The 14,508-nt window shown below is 35.9% G+C and overlaps 1 protein-coding gene across 1 annotated transcript in view; it reads right to left on the bottom strand.

Moving 5' to 3' along the window:
* Positions 1-1,293: 1,293 nt before the first annotated feature.
* ADAMDEC1 (ADAM like decysin 1) overlaps positions 1,294-14,508 on the bottom strand; it is a 19,086-nt gene continuing 5,871 nt past the window's right edge. Inside the window, exons 4-14 of the mRNA XM_007116320.3 lie at positions 12,696-12,771; positions 11,202-11,278; positions 9,860-10,046; positions 9,611-9,670; positions 8,842-8,913; positions 8,192-8,361; positions 7,748-7,829; positions 6,912-7,042; positions 5,757-5,934; positions 2,615-2,698; positions 1,294-1,365 (exon numbers count right to left, since the gene is read on the bottom strand). Of these exons, the coding sequence (XP_007116382.2) occupies positions 2,618-2,698; positions 5,757-5,934; positions 6,912-7,042; positions 7,748-7,829; positions 8,192-8,361; positions 8,842-8,913; positions 9,611-9,670; positions 9,860-10,046; positions 11,202-11,278; positions 12,696-12,771 (1,114 nt within the window). The 3' untranslated portion in view covers positions 1,294-1,365; positions 2,615-2,617. The remainder of the gene's footprint in view (positions 1,366-2,614; positions 2,699-5,756; positions 5,935-6,911; positions 7,043-7,747; positions 7,830-8,191; positions 8,362-8,841; positions 8,914-9,610; positions 9,671-9,859; positions 10,047-11,201; positions 11,279-12,695; positions 12,772-14,508) is intronic.

Raw genomic sequence — 14,508 nt, 5'->3', positions numbered from 1 at the left:
GCTGTGTTTTACAACCAATACTAGTTGTCTCCAGCATGCCACTGGCTATAATCCTTGCAGTTTTACTCTAAGAAGCCTCTATCTGAGCATGAGGTAGGGGAGAAATAAACCTAAAGAAACCCTTTTTCCTTGGAAGATATGGGTGGGAGTTTGTATCAGACCAGTGGACAGTTGGGGATATTGACAAGTCCTGGCTGCAGCAGGGCTGCCAGCAACATCAGGTGTGCAGCTTCACTGTAACACCTGTAGTTACAAACCCACCAATAATGTGGAAGCAAGGAAGGGGAAGACAGCAGACACCAGCAAGAAGGGCTTTCTGGAAGGTTGCTTGTTTCAAAACCTAATCTTTAGAAGTTTGTTTAAGTTCCTGTTCTCCTGGCCCAGGCATCAGTGGAAATGTGGGCAATTATTTTAATTGTTAAAAAGGGTTTAGAGAAACTTCAAAAAGAAGTCTAGTCTTGTGCGACTGGCCTCAAGTCATTTCATTTTGGGCATTAAAATATGATGTGACCTTTTCCATCTCTATCACGATGCCCAGCTCTCTGTGGCAATGCCGTCAAATGACCAGAGGGAAAATTGTCTAATTATGTGAGGCTTTAACATCTAACACAGACCTACAGCGAAGCTAGAAAATATTCATTTTTGAAAATGACCACACAGAAAATCCTCAAAAAGTTGTGCTTTTATTCATTGACATTGTGGTTCATTAAGCCAATAGATGAATGAAGCATTCCTTGGTGGTTAAATTCCAGTGTAAGCAATGCAGACGTCTCCAAATTAATATTAAATGTGATGGTGAAAGGATTACACATGACAAAAGTAAAAATGCTTAATTAGTCTTGACATGATATAGAAAAATACCACATTTCTAAGAGCAAGGTAAGCAGAACACTGAAGAGCAAGAAATGACACGTGAACTCTGCTTTCCTTTCTTCCACCAAAGACTTCACTCATCAAATGGCCTTATATTTTCATGGACTATACTAAAAGAAAAGTGGGGTTAAAACACGTGTCACTTGTCATTTTACAATTCTGAATTGAGCCCGCATAATTCAGCAGAACATTTTGAGGTGTTTTAGTCAAAGGCTAATTGCTTTTGTTCTCCAAAGAGCAGAGCTAAACAACAGCTTCAGGGTCCTTAAAAATACATTAAAGATCAGGCTTAGAAAACATGCAGCTTCTCTAAATACATTTATTGACCTGTTGGCTGGAGTGGTAAAAATATAGGAAGCATAATGACAAGCGAAAAGCAAAATATATCTCAGGACAACAGTGAGAATATGCAAGATTCCTGGCATGTTTAGATTTCTTGATTCTTGTCCTGGCAAGTAGCATCTCAATGAAGTGGATTTTTGGATTCATTCTCTGATCAAAAGAAAAAAGTTTGGAAGCCATGGTTATTATAAATTATAAAATATTATGTAATAATAATAAATATTTATAGAATTTTAAAAATGCTAACAACCCTACTAAAAGACAATATCATCAGCTTCATTTTACAGGTGAGAAAACTAATTAAATAACTTGGCTTAAAGTCCCTAGTTTTGGGAAGAACCAAGAAAAGAAGTTACCTGAGTCCAAGTGCAATTTTCTTTCCATGATACTAAATTGCCAATCTTGCCAGGTAATGGGGCATGCCCATCTATCATTCCAAGCCCCTAAAGAGTTGAATGGCTATTTTTTGTGATGCTATGCGTCTGGTCTCTGTGACAGAGGAAGGAAATGGGCCTAATGTCTAGCATTCCCTGCAGAGTGGATCACACCAGGGGTTCAGCTGAGTGCAATGATGCTTGGTGAAAGAATGAATGATCCTCCTCATCTTATGACCTTTCTGATCCTTTCCTTGAGGAAGTTATAGTCAATCATTTTGACTATAACTATAATAATCGTATAGTCGATTATTCCCTTTATAATCTCTCTGCAGTTTCCGTCCCCGAAAAGATTCAGGAAATTCAGGAAAGGGTGGGGATTTGTAAGAATAACTCCTTTAATTTAATTTATCCTGAACCTTTCCCCTATTTATAACTTTTTGTTGTTGTTGCCATTTTTAGATTTGGAGACTGTTTTTCACTGAAAGGAATATATTCAGAACAATTAGGTTTCCTAGTCTAACTCATGTAGGAGTGTGTAAAACACAAAAATAATCAGTGAATTATGAATTATTGAGGCATTTTGAAAGGAATAAAATTGCTAAATCTTGTAGTGTGTTCTTAAATGTTATTTTCTGACTACCCTGCAAGTTTCAATGATCAGCACTTAAGAACAAAATTTGCTCTTCAATTGAGACCTTTTTAAATAAAATTTTCTGTCTGTCGTATTACTTTGTATTAAACTTATACCTATCTAATAGAAATTTATACACATTTTAGCACAGATTTCAGCAGTCCTGATCTAGTAGATGATAAAGTAGCCACTTTTCTCATTACTATAATAGTATACACACAACTCTGAGTTATTTATGTTCATATTGATGGCTTTTTTCATTTCTGAAACTGAGTCATTTAAAAAATGTAAAATAAATTGTGTTTTAGTATAGAACTCAATGTCACTTCTCTCTTAAATGACATAGAAGTATGAAAATATTTGGAAACAAAGAAAGCAAAAAAAGTCTTACGTGTTATGGTTTACTGTTTTTTCCACAGTCAGCTTCAGGTTTTAACATGCAGGTCATGGCCTCACAGCAAGGATTGGCACATTCCTTTAAAGCACACACACAATGGGAAAGTGGGTTCAAGTATTTTTTTTCCCGTAGACTAGGTGCACAGAATTCTGGTACAAGATGACAGTGAAATTTCACTTTCTAAACTAAATTACTCTGCTATACAAATTCCAATGGAAATGACCAAGGAAATTTAATATTAGAAAAAATGCTGAGTAGTGAAAACTACCTCCTAAAAGGACAAAAATAGAATTATCCAAGAATTATCCCAAATAAATTTGCCCACATGGTATTACATGTAAGTTAATTTAAAAGTTCAAAGGGCAATATTTCTATACTATTCAAACAGCTTGAAGATAGAGAAAAAAATTTTCTTAATCCTTAATTCATTTTACCAAGCCTGCATAATTTCGATAATGAGATTTGGTAATGAATATACACATACATACTATTCTCATTTATGAATATAAATGCAAAAACTTGAATAAAATATTAGTAAAACACTAGCTTATTAATATAACAACTCTTATTACAAACTATGCAGGGTTTTTTTGTCACCAAAAATGCAAGAATGACTCAGCTGTACAGAATAAAGTAATATAATCCATCATATTAAAAGGCCGAGGGGAGAAAACAACTAATATTATTGTGATAGATGGCAAAATTTAGTACAAATTATGTAGCCATTATTTACTTATTTAAGCTTATATTAGTAAGCTATGAACAGTTATGCATCATTATGATAAAGAAAATCTATCTGATGAATAGCAAAAATATATTCAATAATGTAAACTATAAGACAAGAGTTATTTATAAGCTATGTAAAGCAACTATACTCCAATAAAAATTAATTTTAAAAAATTACTCATAAGCTATATTTTAATGTAAATTCTGACAAATGCTATGAGTGAAAAAATACATGAAAGTATAATAATTGGAATGTAAAATCACACTTTCAGTATTCATATGTGGTACAATTCTTGACCTAGGAAAAAAAGAGAGGATCAACTCTAAAAACTTTGAATGAGTCACTAAGATAGCTGTTTAAGATAACAATAAAATAACATCAAGAACACTAATAAATTAGAACCTAAATAAAAAAGAAAACATTACACATATTAACAGCAAAAAGAAAAAATTGAAAATACTTCAAAATAAACTTTCAAAATGCGCAAGAACTACATGAAGAACATTTTATATAACTTGCCTGAAAAACTTCAAAGGCAACTTGTCTTTTAAGACAATACTTAATATTGTGAAAATGCCAGTGGCCTCCAGAGTGAATTATGAATTTAACACGTTTCAACCAGAATCTCAATTGTATTTGTGGGCAAGTTGACAAAAAAAAAAAATACCGGGAGTTTTATGGAAGAGTGAACACTGAATAATTGCTGTGTAAACACTGAAAAAAAAAAAAAAAAAAAAAAGCCAGTGAAGAAATTTTCTATTAAAGATATTAAAATGTGTTTCATAGTTACAGTCATTAAAGTAGCATTCCGGTTGTGTGATAATATCTAGACAGATAGATAGAATGATTATTTTGTAAATCTAGAAAAATACCTAAATATGTACATAAAAATAATAAAATAACATATAAGATCATGGAAAACTGGATTTTTCACTAAAGGATACTATATAAAGTATATATACACTACTTTTTAGATAAGAAAGCAGTTGTTTAAAAATTCAGTTGTTCATAAGATCGAGCTCTCTAACTCTCTGATTTTATTCAACTACAGAAGAAGAAAATCAACAAGATATGGAAACAGTGTAGCAGTTGGATGATATACTTAAAGAATATTAGATATTATACATCATATATAGTAGTTTCTCTCTCTCCTCTCCTCCTCCCTTCCCTCCCTCTTTTTTTGTATGTGTGTCTGTATGTACTGAATACACATTATTTACCTGCTGAAATTAGAAATACCAAGGATTGTGAACAACTTCAATGATCCTCCACCCAAGAAACCACATGGGAATGTAAGGAAGTAAGAAAGAGATAAAATAAGTCTAACTTATTGTAAAGTATCGCATCATTTGTAAAACTTCATATCTCATTATAATTAAGAGAATATTTGCAATATTCTTTGCAAATGATTAAGTTGTACTATGTAAACTTTTAATATAATTCAATAGCTTAAAATTTCTGAATAAATAAACTCAGGCATAGAGAGATTACATGCCTTCCCCATTGTCATAGAGCCTCTTAAAGTAATGGATAAGTCTTGGGTTACAGTAGGCTTCACCAAGTACTAGCTTTGTATCCTTGGATCTAGTTACTTAAATTTTCTGAGTCTCACTTCTTTTCTAAATTGGGAAAATGACAAACCTATTTTGTAGATTTGTTGTGAGTAATAAGGAGATTGTGATTATAAAAGCATTTTGCAGATTGACACATAAAAATTCTCTTCAAATAGTAACTCATTTTCTCAGTCTTAAAAGTAAAAGAAGATTGCTAAGAAAATAGAATGCTTTCTTTTAGAAACCTAGTCTGGGATTGCTAGTAAGCATTCTATCAGAGACATTCTTCAGAGTACACTGATGCCTTGAAGGGGTCAGATTTTTATGAAGATTAGCAGAAGTATAGTAATTATCTTAGACATTTTATATTAACCCATTTTCTACAGGTTTGTGTGATTTTTCTTTTTTCTCCTTCTGTTTTAATTTCTCCTCGTTTACACACTGGTTTGATGAGAGAAGGCCAGCTCTCTTTCTATGGAGAGAACTTACTTCTAGATTTTTAATTGTTATTGGTCAACAGATGATCAGCTGTGACTTTATGTGATTTAGGAATTTCTGACTAATATATCTAGGAAAGATCATAAGTGACATGTTATAGTTAATGATTTACTTCTTTACACTGAACTTCATACAATCATGTCATAAGTGTATCCTGGCTTTGAAATGCTTTTCAAAAGATTACTAAAAGCAGTACTGAAAACAAGTGCAAGCCTACTTTTTACTCAGATGCCAAGTTTGTCTTTAAAAAGAATTTCCAAAAGAACATTTTAAAGGAAAAAAAAGAAAAGAAAACAGTATAATTCTTATGCAACAATAACTCTTTAGTAAATTTTTTAAACCGTGGATATTTTCATACCTCAGGAGAGCCACAATCACAGACTTCTCCTACTTCCAGAAGTTGGTTCCCACACACTGGTTTTATCATCATATTTTTAGGAACCAATGTTTGCAGCAAGCATCTTGGTTTTTGGGATAAAATATATTTTTTAAAATGTGAGCGACTGACTGTACTGAAATCCTTTGGGAATTTTGAACTGTAACCAGAAGAAAAATGAGAAATACCATGACACAGTGATAAGTGACCATGAGAATCTGACTTGTCTAACTATATTACGTAGTTCAATGAAAATTCCAAATTTAGTATAAATGGACCATGTTATATGTGGAGCGTGATAGAGCATGCATACTATGCTGGTTGGAAAATTCTTTTCCTAGACACGCAGTTGTAGAGTTGGAAGAATTTAAATTCCCGTGTGGATTCACTTCTGTCCTAAAGGGCAGCGGAGATGAGCCTCGCCATTTGTTATCATTCACTCATCTCGCCGAGGGCTAAGAGGAAAACGATAATAACAATGAATAGTGAAAGGAAATAATTGCAGAATTAGAGGTTCTATGTACATATTTATCTTTCTATTTATGAGCACTTCAAAAGCAAGGTATGTTTATTCATTTTTCTATCCCAGGTCCTTGCAAAGTGCCTGGAATTAAAAGGCAACTATTAATAACATAAAAATGAATTGATTGGTGATGGGGATTTATAAGGATGTTGTCATCATCTTAATTAGATAAATATTTTTAGAAAATATATTATTTTAAGCTAAAATTATTTTAAGTTAAAATAACATGGTCACTATACTTATAAACTCTATCTTGGCATATTTGGAGATCTTAAATAATGAACTCTGCTAGCTGGTAAATCCTATACATCAAGAAGCTGGAGGGTGGGGATTTCCCTGGCAGTCCAGTGGTTAAGGCTCTGCACTTCCAATGCAGGGGGCATGGGTTTGATCCCTGGTTGGGGAACTAAGATCCCACATGCTGTGTGGTGCAGCCAAAAAAAAAAAAAAAAAAAAAAGAAAGAAAAGAAAAGGAAAGAAAAAAGAAGCTGGAGGGTGAATTAGCAGGAAACACAGCCCTACGTAAATAAAATGTCCATCCAACTATATAGGGTGCATCTGAATTCTTTAAGATTTAAGAAATATTTTTTTTCTCTAGGGTGACAAGGGCTCACCTCAGATATTCATTCATCACACAACTCCCAGAGAGACACTTGGTGTTATATGGAACATCATGCATACCGAGGACATGACCCAACTCATGTGCCATCACTCCTACAAGAGAGACACTATTCTTTCTCTTACCCTGGAAAAAAAATAGAAATATCTATTACTTCTGATTTTATTCAGTTGTTTGTTAATTTTTGCCAGTGTTCAGTGTTACAAAAAAATAGTTTGACAGATGAAAATTATTGAATCATTGAGTTTCTTCCCCTGTCATTGGTTATTGTAAATTGTTGCATAAACATTTGAAATGATTGCCTCCTGGGAATCTAACCATTGAGCCAGTGCTCAATCAATATTTGCTGAATTAATGATGAATTCTTGGTAAACCATGGTTAAATTATGGTAATCATAAGAAGTACTAAAATACACCATAGTATGTACTCAAAGACCTCCAAAAACTATTGCCATGATGCCTATGACATTGGTAGTGTTTGGCCATATGACACCAGCAAGCACTTTGTCTGACCTTCCTGGCCATAGATACTAGGGATGATTAATTTGAAGTTGCCTCAGGCCCCAGAGGGTACCTGGATTCCCTTTATGTCCCAATCTTCCTGTTCTTATTCCCTAACACAAACTAAAGGGTGAAACCTCTGGTATGGTCAATGTAAAGAGATATTCTGTTTCATCATCCAAGGAATCTTCAGTGTAGTGATCTAGCAGGAGGTTCATTTCTCCTTTTATTTACTGACTCAGCAAATGTACATCGTGCTAACTCTGAATAAGACATTGTGCTTGTCTTCCTGGAGGTTATAGAACCTCATGGAGCTATATTTTTACAGACCTCAATAACGGCAACAGACGATGGGGCGCACAGTGAATTCGAGGCTGCCAGTCCTGTAATTCGATTTTTGAAGCCAACTCCACTGTGTGAAAGTTACAGGTACATTGTCACAATTTGAATCTTTGGAACCATCAGCTTTCTTCAACTATGTTTGAGATTTCCCTACTTCACCTACCCTTTTCATATTCATGAGGCCCCAGAAAAGCTTCTGCTGTTCTATAGCATTATAATGACCACAGATGGCTATCCCACATCCCAGAGTCGATTTTAGTGTTCTGACATGGGTCTCCAATAATCTCACAGGTGAACTGCTATTAGTAGAACTTTAGGCTCTCTGACAACTGATCAGGGAGGTAGAATGGAACAGGAATCTCTGCCAAGAAACCTTTGGGATAACTATCTTCTCTGCCAAAATAGGCCTGGCCCTGTCCAGCGTGTGCTCACCTGAGTAGCTGAGCATGGTCATGGATCTTCATCTTCCCCAGGTTAGAACGATGCCAATTCAGAAAGTTGTTAAAGGTGACACCTGTGTTGGGTACCACCTCTATCTTATCACCATGAGACCAGATTTCCATACCTATCAAGACCACTTGAACATCTATGGTATTATAAATCTATGGAAAGAACATTTTTCTTCATGAAAATGTTTGAGATTTCTTTTTTAAAAAATTTTGATTGAAGTACAGTTGATTTACAATGTGTTAATTTCTGCTGTACAGCAAAGTGACTCAGATATATATATATATATATATATATATATATTCTTTTTCATATTCTTTTCCATTATGGTTTATCCCAGGATATTGAATATAGTTTCCTGTGCTATATAGTAGGAGAGATTTCTTTAGTATTTTAGACATTTTACTGACCACAAGTGATGAATAAATGTATCCGAATTTTGAAAATAGAAAACCTAGAAGTTGCCTTTGCTACAGTATATGTGATTTTACCTTGATATTGATCATTATCTGCAAAATTTCCCAAAACTGCTGGCCTTAAGCCATTGTGACTCTCCCAGCTCCTTATTTGGTGAACACATAGGGAAGCCCTAAGCTCCTATGTGGAAATATATGTTTAGAGAACAAATATCTTACCACGTTGAGGAGGTTTATCACATCAAATACAAAGCTTCTTATCAAAGTTATATTCCTATTATACATGTTATACTGTAAAACACAAAATGCAAAGAGTAATTAAAACCACAAATTAAAGTGAGAAAGCTGATGAGGTACAGGATTTTACATTCTAAGAAAAATTACACATTTCAATGTAAATAAATGTCTATTCATTCCACGTCTATCTTATATAAGAATCTATTCCAACCAATTCTAATTCAAATGTAAGAAGTTTTTGGCAGGAGAACAATTTGGCATTCATATAAAATTTCAATTCAAATTAAGTTGAATAAATCAAATTAATTTCAATGTTTTTAAACCAATTTAATATTATTAAAATTTGGTTATAAAGCAGTATTTGAGAGTTAGAAGCACAGATTCTAGTATTTTTGACCATATGAATGTAATTTGTAAAGTATATATAGTTTTATGTCTATATTTATGTATTATAGTGAGAACTTTAAAAAGATATTAATAACCCATTCTTTTAAGTTTCTAGTTATTGCGGTTGTTTTACTGTTGCTATCTGGCATTAAGTATATTTCCAATATCTGAATATTTTGGCAGAAGATTTTAAAGGGGGGGGATGAATGAAAACTATTTCTGACAAAGCAGGTAGAACAGACAAGACAATCAGGTGGACAGGCTTTGTATTTTCAGCTAGAATAGTTTATTGCTTGTGTCTGCTTGATAAGAAAACTTAAAAGTTGACTTAACTGGCCAAGAAGTACTTATATTTCGTACTCACAAAGGCATTATCCAGCACCAAAAAGAGATCGATGTATTTCTCAGCCTGAAGAAAGTCTTCCTTTACAAAGAGTGAAAGAACATTGTTAATAATATCTTCAACCTAAGAGATTAAAAAGCTTACAAAGAGATTTAAATAAGTAAATAAGGGTTGGGCTTTACTCATACGAGTCATTGCTGAGTGCACCAGTATTTCATACATCATTGCTGAGACAGTTGAAATGAATGTTGGTCAGAAAGCTGCACTCACCTCTGGCCTTTTGAGTGACCTTGAGGTTCGAATAAGGCCCTGTTTCCTGCCAACATTTTTTACACCACAGGTGTGATTAGCTGGGTCTAGCTCCTCCTGGTTGTATATGAGGACAGCATGTTCTTCTTGGTCTGTGCTTTTCAGAGGCTTTATCATGTATCTCTGATTGTGATGTGTGAAGTATCCCCTGTGAGATACAGAGGCTCATATTTCAAGATTGTCTGCCAGAGTCCATCCACTGACCAGAGTGGAGGGATACCTCACCCTCAATCCCAAGCTCACACATAGAGTTTTCATTTGTAGGCCTTGCAGCTAACTTTTGCTAACTTAAGTTATACTCAGTATTTGTCAATACTAAAATAGAGCCTATTTTAATTACCTAGAGAATTCTGAACAAGAAGTACTAAGATGAAGCTATCCCAAAGAATTTGGAATTTACACCATAGTTTATTTTCACATTTAGCAAATATTTCTTGGCAGGTCCCAGGCATATAATGGAAAATGCAGTAAAGGTATGTTTAGATACCAAGAACCCCAGAAGAGAGAAAGAATGATGAGCAGATCAGCCAGAGGAACAATTTGTAATTAGTATTAACTTAAAGATTTTCTCTTCTTAGAAGGAAAATTAGTTCAGAAATACAAAGTAAATCCATATGATGGAATATTAGAAAGCCAACACAGCTGTTAAAAATTACATCTATGAAGGTATTTTATGATCTGGGAAAAGGCTTATGATCTCACGTGGTGTGTCCCAGGTTGCCCAAAGAATCATGTATATTTTATTTCATATTTCAATCATGTAAAAGATATATTTGTCTAAATGCATAAAAGGCAGCAACCATGAAAAAATATTAATAATAGCGATACACAGAGGTAAATTTTTATGGTGGATATTTTTGTATTTGTGCTTTCTCACACTTTACAAATTTTTCCTAATTGGCAAGAATTACTTTAGTAAACAGAAATACCGCACAGAGACACACACATACCCATACACACAAACTTCTAAAAATTATGTTCAACCATAACAATTGCAGGGTAGAATCTTTAAGAAAATGAAACAGGTGGTTTCGGGGAGTGAGTGGTAGAGTGGGTGATAAACATGAAAATGGATCCAGATATCATCAAGCTCCAGAATGTAGTACTTGTTTAAAAATTGCTAACTTTAACTTTTACTAGAACCGCAGATAATGAGTGCAAGAATGAGACATTATTGTTCACTTTAACCACATATATTCAACATTTTATCAATGGAGACTATTTTACCAAGAAGTTCAGAAAGACTCAATTTTGTGTAACAAAATGGTGCTTGATGTTTAACATTTTTGCAAGTGGTACTCACCTCAGCCCATCACAAGTACAAATGCTGGCAACAGAATCCTCTTCATTTAGGACGTGTCCTTTATAGTAGCAGTGCTCCTAAGGTTGGAAAAAATGTGTTTTGTTTTTTTTTTTAACTACAAAAATAAATATATCACAGTTGTGTTGAAAGCTCTTATCTTGAATATGTAGGAAAGTTCTTCAAGTAGTGGCTGTGGCCAGACCAGTTCCCAGAAACAAAAACACTGAGAACCTCAGCGGTTCTCAGTACTCTCAGTACTCCACGGGGAATTTGAATCTAAATGGACTCATGGCAAGAGTGGATGCTGCATTTGAGAAGTAGCCAGTTCCCCCATGGGATCTACAGCACTCCTCAAGAGCTCTCAGGTTTGAGTGTCAACTTTTGAGAATTTAGTTCCCTTGTGCAAACTCCACTATGCATCACATATCAATAAAATGAGGTATTCATTTTTCCAGATTCTAGAGTCCTCAAGGGGCCACACCACCACTCCTGAGCCCCTCAGACTAACTGGTCCAACTCTATTTTAACTAGTGTGTTAGTGGCATCCCTTTACCAGCATCCAAAGCCCAGAGAATTTATCTACAACTAGAGATTCACACATGGTTGGCGCTTCGTAGAAGCAAGGTAGTGGGTCACTTATATAGAATGATCCAAGAAAGCTAATGAATAAACTCTTGCTCAAAATAAGCTGACTTGCCTCAGGGTCTGAAAATCCATCTGTGTCTTTCTTTCCTTTGTAAGAAACCTTGTCATCATAAACATTTTCTTATAGACGACTTGGTAAAGATACCACATTAAGATATCACTGGCCATTCACACTTAAGCATGAATACATTTATCAGATATTTTCCCCAGAGGTCAGTGTTAGCAACAATCCAGACGTGCATGAAATGAGAGTCATGACTTGAGAAGGGAATGGAGAGTCATTCTGTGGCATAAGTCTTGTCTGTTTTTTTATAGAAACATAGATGTTTGGGGCACCATGGAGGGTGGCTCTGAGAAACTCACTTAGCTTGGTAATACTCTATGAATGAGTCTTTTTATATTCTCTTCCTGTTTTTCCCTTGGTCTGATTCTCTATGTCTGATATCTATACCTTGGCATTATTCATATGATGGTACTTTAACTAGATATATTAATTAAATAATTGATATACCTTTGTTGATCTCAGGATAAATGCATATATCATTAGAAAACAGTAAACAGCGACATGACCTTTCAAGTACCTAGGGGACAATATTTCTAACCTATTGATAAGATGGTTTAGGGGAAAGCAGACTTTTGGTTGCTTCTAAAAATGCAACACTTGGAAGCCTCCTACTACTCCTATCTTTTAAAAAAGATACAATTTTTTTCATCTGTTATCTCACTGGTCTTAGATGAGCACCCTGTTTTCAAGTCCTTTAGTTTTTTTAAAGTTGCCATTGAACCTATGAATCTTATGATGTAAGCAGCAGATCCAAGTAAGAGTCCCAGAAAGCATTCGGAACCTACCATGTTCTGAGGGCTTGTGATTTTCTCTCCTCTGGGTGAGTAATATGTTTCAGGGTAGTCTGGCCCCAGGAGATGCCTGTAGAGAGCAGAAAGTTGCATGATACTCTCATGGTGGTAATAAAGGCTGATATTCCTGTATGATCATCAGTACTAAAGGAATGATAATGTCTACAGTGAGAAAGAGCTGGCATTCTGACCACTGGTCCTTTTCCAACATCAGAAGTCTGTTCCTGAAGCAAATCAAAGCATTAGTTATACCTCTTAGATCTGAGGAAAGAAATACCCTGAAATACTTTTCTGATAGAAAAATCACATAGGAATTTTTCTACCTTCAAATGGATTATTTGGGGATTCTTTGAACCAAGGATATAGCCTCCAAAGGATCTCTGTAGGGTGTTGGGTTGTAAATACACATGAAGGACCATTGCATTCAGGGAGAATTTACTATTATAGAACTTGGTGGAGCCCCATACCCTGGGATCTATCTCAAACTTGTGTGCCCTGAATGAGCATTAGATATATGTTATTATAAAAGTAATGGAGGAGAGGACTTTCAAGATGGCAGAGAAGTAAGATGGGGAGATCACCTTCCTCCCCCAAAATACATAAAAAATACATCTACATGTGGAGCAACTCCTACAGAACACCTACTGAACACTGGCAGAAGACCTCAGACTTCCCAAAAGGCAAGAAACTCCCCAGGTACCTGGGTAGGGCAAAAGAAAAAAGAAAAAACTGAGACATAAGAATAGGGATGGCACCTGCACTTCTGGGAGGGAGCTGTGAAGGAAGAAAAGTTTCACACACTAGGAAGTCCTTTTGCAGGCAGAGACTGCGGGTGGCAGAGAGGGGAAGCTTTGGAGCCATGGAGGAGAACGCAGTAACAGGGGTGCGGAGGGCAAAGCGGAGAGATTCCCGCACAGAGGATCGGTGCCGACCAGCACTCACCAGCCCGAGGGCTTGTCTGCTCACCCGCCGGGGCAGGCGGGGGCTGGGAGCTGAGGCTCGGGCTTCGGAGGTCGGACCCCAGGGAGAGGACTGGGGTTGGCTGCATGAACACAGCCTGAAGGGGGCTAGTGTGCCACAGCTGTCCGGGAAAAAGTCTGGAGTTGCCTAAGAGTCAAGAGACCACTGTTTCGGGGTGCACGAGGAGAGGAGATTCAGAACACCACCTAAATGACCTTCAGAGATGGGCACAAGCCACAGCTATCTGCTCAGACCCCAGAGATGGGCATGAGACGCTAAGGCTGCTGCTGCTGCCACCAAGAAGCCTGTGTGCAAGCACAGGTCACTATCCACACCTCCCCTCCCGGAGCCTGTGCAGCCCGCCACTGCCAGGGTCCCATGATCCAGAGACAATTTCCCCGGGAGAACATATGGCACACCTCAGGCTGGTGCAGTGTCACACTGTGAAAAGGAGACCCCAAACACAGTAAGTTAAGCAAAATGTGAAGACAGAGAAATACACAGCAGATAAAGGGGCAAAGTAAAAACCCACCACACCAAACAAATGAGAGAAAATAGGCAGTCTACTTGAAAAAGAATTCAGAGTAATGATAGTAAAGATGATCCAAAATATTGGAAATAGAATGGAGAAGTAGAAGAAACGTTTAACAAGGACCTAGAAGAACTAAAGAGCAAACAAACAATGATGAACAACAGAATAAATGGAATTAAAAATTCTCTAGAAGGAATCAATAGCAGAATAAGGCAGAAGAACAAATAAGTGAGCTGGAAGTAAAATAGTGGAAATAACTGCCACAAAGCAGAATAAAGAAAAAAGAATGAAAAGAATTGAGGACAGTCTCAGAGA

This window comes from Physeter macrocephalus, chromosome 9, assembly GCF_002837175.3.
Source record: "Physeter macrocephalus isolate SW-GA chromosome 9, ASM283717v5, whole genome shotgun sequence".
Lineage (NCBI taxonomy): Eukaryota > Metazoa > Chordata > Mammalia > Artiodactyla > Physeteridae > Physeter > Physeter macrocephalus.
Note: the sequence above shows the minus strand (reverse complement) of the source record. Positions and strands in the feature narration are given on the sequence as shown.